Below are 7,335 nucleotides of genomic sequence, written 5' to 3'. Positions count from 1 at the left end.
CCTACCTTCAGAGGCAACGTCTGGAATGAAGTGTGAGTCAATATTCTCCTTAAAACCAGTCAAACGCCCAAACGGACAACCGCCCCAAAGCCCTGAGCCAATCTAGCGGGGGGGAGAGGAGTTAATCCCCACCCTGGAAAAAGATATCCTGAGAGCGAATGCCTAGGGCAGAGTGGCGGTTTTGACTGAAAAGCAACAATATACCCAAGCAGTATACGGAATAGCAGAAACCGTTTGATTTAACTGACTTTCAGAAACGTATAAAAACTTTTCTCTCTGTGTAAACAATGATGCAACGGGATGAGAAAATAGCGGATAGGAAGAGACCTTCTTCAAGAACTGCCACCTCAGCGATGTCGACTGAGACCGGAAGTAGCCACTGACTTCCCAAGTATGTTAGCTACTGCACTGCGCTCTCTGCTGGACCAGATGACCAACTTTAATAATAACTTTGATGCGCTCCAAAAGCAATTGAAAGAAAACACCACCAGACCAGAAGAAATAGCTAAAGTGTTGAAAAAGGTTGATGCTAAGACAAAAATGATGGATCAGAGACTGCAGGTGGTGGAAAAAGAGTGGACCTCTGATAAAGAACAACTACTACGGCTACAAATGGAAAAATCATCATGTCCTGAGATTTCAGGATATCCCAAAGCAAAAAGGGGAGAATTTGAAAGAAATCTTAAACAAAGTTTTGGCTCCGGTGGCAGATCTTAAAGCGGAATCCTTACAAAGCGATATGGATATGGTCTATTGAATATATCCAGACTACACTAAGCAAAAGAAACTGCCTGGTGAAGTTTTTGTTAAGTTCTCCAAGAAATCAACAAGGGATACAATTTAGAAAGCGACATTCCATTTGAGATAAGAAAGAAGAGACGGAAATACAAAAATTTAACATCCTTTTTACAGAAAATTCTACACCCTACAGATGGATAACTCCAGACGTACTTATCTCCAACTACAAAGAAAAGAAGCAAAAGATTGACTCTGTTACAAAAGCAAAAGTATTCTTGGAACAGCACCAGACAACAGCAAAAGACGGAAAAGCAGAAGACAACAGTGTAACAGAAGAAAACATCGAAGATGGATTGGGAAGCAGTGAAAATTCATACAGCAGTCCTTCGGAAGACTCAGGTTCTGATAAAGGAGCGGGAGCTCCCAAATTACTGAAAGTCAGATTAATTTATGATAAAGATAAGCACAGGGGGGGAAAGTATGACAAATAGCTTAATGCTGAAAGCCTGACTATATTAACATTTAAAGAGCTAGAATGTACCTACACTGGGTAAATGTGCTTGTACTAGTATGATTACGCAATAATAAGTATTAACCTTTATTCTTTAAAGCTTAATTGTGGGGGAAACACCAACTTTTGGACACAATGTTCTGTATAACTACTATTACATGATCCTTGCATAACTCTGTATTTTAGTTTAGATATTTCCAGCTCCCTTACCTTTGTAGTTTAAAAGCAATAAAACGTATATAAAAAAAACAATGTTGGAAGGCTTTGTGGGAGGAGTGAGGTAGGAGAGTCTCATTTGCAAGCTTCTTAGTTGTGGCACTTTAGCTCCAACCCTAACATCTCTTTAATAAGTTGTGAGGCATGTGTCAAGTGCAACATTGTTGTCACACACGGGTTGTGTAGTTTTTCCTTTCTTAACCTTTCAACCTGGACCCAGCTCATGGAACAAAGATTAATTTCCCTTCAATTCTACTGAACTGTGGATTAAAACTCTGTTTCCACAGGACAGCCTGAATTCTTTGTAAATTTTGTGCTTCTACAATTATTACATTTTTTTCTGTTACAATATGGTGCTCATTATATAAAGGTTTTTATATTTTGCCAGTTCTCATCTGGATGTACAATGAATATCTCTATATCTTTGCACATTTGCCATATTATTTCATGACTAAGTTTTAGGATAAAAACTTTTGAGTCACCCAGATATTCTTCCAGGGCTGCCTGTGAAGTCTTTAGGTACCTGGAAAGGATGAGTCATTCTCAACAGGCTTCAATCAGAATCCTTTAATAGCTAGAGTATATAATAGCCACTCATTCATTACCAGCAATTTGTTAAGAACTCTTTTCTCCTGAGCAGCAGGAAAAATAACATAATAGTTTTGAGATCACTGCAGGAGGATAGGTAAGGATGAAGAGAAAGGTATAGAATTGTAAAATACAGGCTGTGATCTCAAAAAGCCTATTTTAAAAAGTATAATGTACAAGCAGGGGGACTGTGGGGGTAAGGTATCTGTGAGACTGGAACAATTTATATATTTATATTCTACCCTTTCTTGTATCATGGAATGTAAAGAAGTGTACATAGGGCCCCCAGGAGTGCTCCCAGCCAGGAACTGCCTAGATTTAAACCAACTTAATTTCAGTGGGGTAGCTGCACTATGGCTGCGGTCACACACACTAATTAATCCACTTTCCAACTGGATTGAAAGTGGACTATTCAGTGTGCGTGACCAGAGTTTATGTGTCTTCACTATGTGCTATATGTTTTAAAATAAGAGATTCAGATTCCTATGATGTTCACCTGATGCCATTTGAGAAGCAGCAGTTCAGGTAATTTCTGCAGTCTCCTGTTGGCTATAACCTGCTATCTTCAGTTCGGTATCAGCAGTGCAAGTAGTTCTACCACTTCTTTAAGGGTAGCTCTGGTGGCCTCAAGAGCTGAACAGCAGAAAGGAATCAACCAGGTGAGATGCAATATTAGAAAAAGCTTTACCTGTTGATTTTTGTCTGTTCAGGGATGGCAAAATGACAGTAAGCAATGGTACCAGTGAGCGTTTTGCTGTCTTGGCCAGAAAAGGGGGAAAAAACCCTTATAGAATGGTTATTTCCTGTGTTTAGAGTGCTGTGGGGATTATTTGACTCTGTGCTAATAATGTTCCTTTGTTCAATTAATGCCAGTGGTTTTTTTTCATGGCATACTCAAAATGGCAGCCCTTAATTTTAAGCTGAGAAATAACCTTCCCATGCTCATACATAAATATAAAGAAGTGTAATAATAATGTGTGGGAAAACTAACAATTGTAAGTATTTAGGGCAGAACATAGCAAATATGTGGCACAGAAATACATACAAATATATGCATCTGTTGTTGCTGATTCGCTAGAAAACCTGCTCTGGTGTGCTCTCAGTCCTTTAAGGGCAGCAGGTTAAGTGTTGGTGAAAGGCACAGATACTATGGCTGGTTGGCAACCCTAGAATTGCCCTATTTGAAATGTGTTTCCTTCCTCCAGTCTGACATGCATGATTCTGAGAATTGCATCTACAGAAAGAAATAACCCACCTGTTTTTCACATACTGCTATGTGGAATCAGTGTGCTTGTATACTGAAAGCTCCAGGGTGATGAGGGGCAGGTGCTGCTTTCTTGGCCTCTGTCTGACAAGCGGCACCTGCTGAAATCTCCCTCTTCTCCATAGCGATTAAAAAGGTACAGGAGCCCCAACCTCCTTTGCATTTGGTCACACTAATTGCTGCTGCCCTGAGGCCTATTCTAGGGAAAGAATATGAATGCTGGGGTTGCTAGGTAACCACTGGATTTCCCTTGCAGGTGTTCCAGGTCTAGGAACTGCTGTGGTAATGAAAAGCAGGAAACTTGTTAATATATTCCAAGAGATTGCTTTTCTTTTCATGACAGAAAACTGTATAGTACCCATTACTGTGACTGGATTTGCCCACTACTCTCCCACCAGCTAAGGGATAGCGATTTTCTTTTAGTGGGTTCATGGAGATGAAAAAAGAACATATGGGGCTTTTTCAGTGCTGCTGCAAAACTGAATGATTTAAAAAGCCCTTTTGTCTCAAGATCATTATTTGCATCTTGAGTGTGTTTTAAATTCGGGCTCTCATACATTTTCAGGTTTTTTTGTGACCCACCTTAGGTCTTTTGGGAGAGAGGTAGGCTAGAAAAGGTGAACATATTTACAAGAACGTGGTTCTATTCAGATCTCCACTAAGGATGAGCAAAGCTTCTTGTATTCATTTATATTTCTTTACTTTTTTTCTTCTTCTCCGCTTCTTGCTAATGATTTTGTAGATTCGTCAGTGTTGTCTACACACACTGTACAGTTTTTAAGTGTAATTTAGGCGTACAATGTGTAACATTTATACACAGTATGCTGCTTTACTGACTCACAAATAATAATTCAAAATACGTACCTTTTACTGGAAAAAAGTCAGTGTAAGGAACTGATTTTTTTTCCCAGGTGGAAACAGCCATTTCCCTTCTCTTAAGCAAACGAAATTATTCTGATCTGAAAGTGGCTTCAAATCACCTAGTTGGCTTGATATAAAAATGCAAGGCAAACCTATTATTTTTAGTAACAGATCAGCTAATACTTTTCAAAGACTACTGATCTGAAGAGAGAGTTTGTCACTGGTCAAATGAAAGGATGGCTTTCTTTAAGTGACTAAATATTTTGGAAATTCATTCCTCTCCCTTGAAGGTACTGTGTAGCTTTCTAGAGAAGGCTTCAACCGTGGTTTGAAAAACTGTGCTGTTATGCTGAAATTAGTAATTCTTCAGAACAGTGGGGCAGTGCAAAGTTTTCCTGCACAAGTCTCACTGCAGTAAATGGTAGTTGCTCACTGCCATTCTTTTCAGCGAGTCTTGGACAGGAGAAATTCCTACTGGATGGTACCTTTCATCTGAGAATACCACAAGAATAAGATGCACACTCTATTACATCCCTCTCCCCCTTGGTCTAATACTTGGTAAAAGTAGCACTATTTTTGCACTTTTGAGGGAGATGCTTGGAATGCCTTCTATATACTGTTTTAGCTTTGCCCCCATATGTGCTATCATTCCTAGGAAGTTAAAAAGGAGTTGGGAAGGGGATGCATCTTCACGGTTTGGCTCCACAGTACCTAAAGGGCCACCTCCTCCCGTATCAATCTGAATAAACCCTCAGATCAGAATAAATCCTCAGCATTAAGATTTGCAGGGTTTCACAAGAGGAGGGCCTTTTCAGAATGGTTTCATGGTTATGTAACTCCCAAAGGACATGAGCTGGCACCATATCTTCAGACTGCCTGGAGACATTTCTGTTTGGGGTGGCCTTTGGGCTGACTGATTGACTACTGATGTTGCTATATTGCTTTTTTATTGTGTTTTACTGTAACATTTTTTAAAAAATATTTTAGATGGTTTCTGTAATGATTGTGAACTATCTTGCAGTTCCTAAATAAGGCTGAAAGACAGCATACAAATTAATTAAATACATATAAATATGTAATAGAATAACCAGAACTCTTACAAAGCAATTGCAGTATACCTCTTGAAGTGATAGCCACAAATAGCAGCATTAGCTCTTAGTTTTAAAATGTAGTTGCATTTTAAGTACGTATCATATCGAGCAAAAGTCCAATTACACGGGATATATTGTATCACCCATATAATTGGAGGAAGACACACAGTTTTTAACAAACAACAGATACCTTCAAGCAGACTCTATCAGTTATTCTAAAGTTGCAGTGTTATGCATGCATATGTAGGAATTAAGACTTCCTTTACATGAAACTTTAGTAATGCAACTGTCACTGCTTCTATGACTTCTTCCATGCTACTAAAGACATGTGTAAATGTGAAGTTTCTTCTGCAGGTATCATAACCATGCCAGGGAAGCAATGGCTGGCACCTAGAATGTTCTGTTATGTTCGTTCTCTCTCTTTCTCTCTCACACACACACTTACTCACTCATCTTAATACATACATGGAAGGCTTTACATATAAACAGGATTAGCCAAAGCAGTAGCAACCACCACTCTGCTAAAGTTACATGTAAAGGGGTTTAAACCCCATTGAGTTTAGTGGATCTTAATGAGTATGACTGGGTTGTTGTTTTTAAAGCTATAACCTTCCCAACTTCCCCAAGAACAAGTGGTCCAAACCTCTTATCACAGTATGAGACACTGACCACAGTTCAGGCACAAAGCCATAACCAGTGCAATTGCACTTGGTCTAGAACCCAGTCCTAGTCCTGCCATATTATATTCTGAAAAACGTCTGAACTCTTGATAGTTTTTCATGTAGAAAACTTATGCACTGTGTGCATGCATGATCAGTGAACATAGAATAGGAAGGAACTGTGAATAATGACATTCAAAATGACATTTCCTTTGAAAACCATGGGATAAATATTTTGTTCACATGCATTTGTATTGTCAAAATGACATTTCCTTTGAAAACCATGTTACTGAACAGGGTTTCACCACAAACAGGAACAAATACATAAAAATGGGCATAAACAATTATCTAGAGGGGGAAAAACCCTGACAAAAATCTCAACTGCTTTGAAAATATAAGTTAGTTTTGTCAAATCTTCAGCTGCACCTTTAATAATGGCCAAATGTGCAGATATTAGCAGCTGATGAGGCTTGTCTCACCTTGGCACATCGGTTGCTGTTAGACCCATAAGCAAGTCAGGCTTTTTATGGTTAGTTGGCAGGATTAACACCTAAATACATCCTATTTTGGTGGCCCTTATGAGGGCAGAAAGGTGGGGTAAATATATTTTGTTAAATAAATAATTTGCTACCATCTGTATTACTAACCTATTTTGGATAATGAAATGGAAATATTACTTGGAAGTACTTTTCTGCCAGCTACATGATCCTTAAACCTACTTGTCAGTCATTCTATTTTTAATAAGACATCAGTTTAGTTTGATCTGACAATACAACCATAACCTTGATATAATATAGTACTATCCTATATAAGAAAAATATTATTCTGTTGGGCCTTAAAGAGAATACTGATGTGACCTTTGATTAATGATATCAGGTTTCCCTGATAGTTTGATTGTGGATTCAGACTACTACTGTCATGTAAAAAACCCAGACATGTTACATTTCTGTTTGGAGAGTAAGTCCACTACAGTGCTCTGGATAGACATTGACATCCTCCTTCTTTCCCACATTTCCACAGTTGTGGGCATTTTTTAATGCTTGGTTTACTAAACAGCCAAATTCATGAGAGAAAACCAGCTTTGCACACAGTCATAGTATCCACATGGGACATTTTAAAAAGGTTTACCTGACCCCTCAACAATTTAACAGATACTTGGTTTCCTAGCCTGCATCCCTATGTCCATGATTACATCAGGGGTCTTTTGGGGCCGGAGTGTGCCAGAGCGCTGCTCTGGGAGCCCAGAAGCTGGCAAAATGGCAGTGGCACCAAGCCCCGCCCCAGCTGCCCGTCGCTGCCTTCTCGGGGCCCGCACTGGAGCGCTGCAGCCCCAGGGAGGCCCATTGCTTCCTCCCTGGGCCAGCGCTGGAGTGCTGCGGCCCGGGGGAGACCAGAAGATGCTCCCCG

The 7,335-nt window shown here is 39.6% G+C and overlaps 1 protein-coding gene across 1 annotated transcript in view; it reads right to left on the bottom strand.

Moving 5' to 3' along the window:
- Positions 1–7,335, bottom strand: part of NTNG1 (netrin G1) — a 211,848-nt gene that overhangs the window by 85,488 nt on the left and 119,025 nt on the right. The window contains exon 3 of the mRNA XM_015422564.1: positions 7,057–7,063. Coding sequence (XP_015278050.1) covers positions 7,057–7,063 — 7 coding nt within the window. The remainder of the gene's footprint in view (positions 1–7,056; positions 7,064–7,335) is intronic.

The sequence above is a fragment of the Gekko japonicus genome, unplaced genomic scaffold (assembly GCF_001447785.1).
Source record: "Gekko japonicus isolate JY-2015 unplaced genomic scaffold, Gekko_japonicus_V1.1 scaffold1485, whole genome shotgun sequence".
In the NCBI taxonomy this organism is placed as follows: domain Eukaryota; kingdom Metazoa; phylum Chordata; class Lepidosauria; order Squamata; family Gekkonidae; genus Gekko; species Gekko japonicus.
This window is presented reverse-complemented; position numbering and strand designations above follow the sequence as displayed.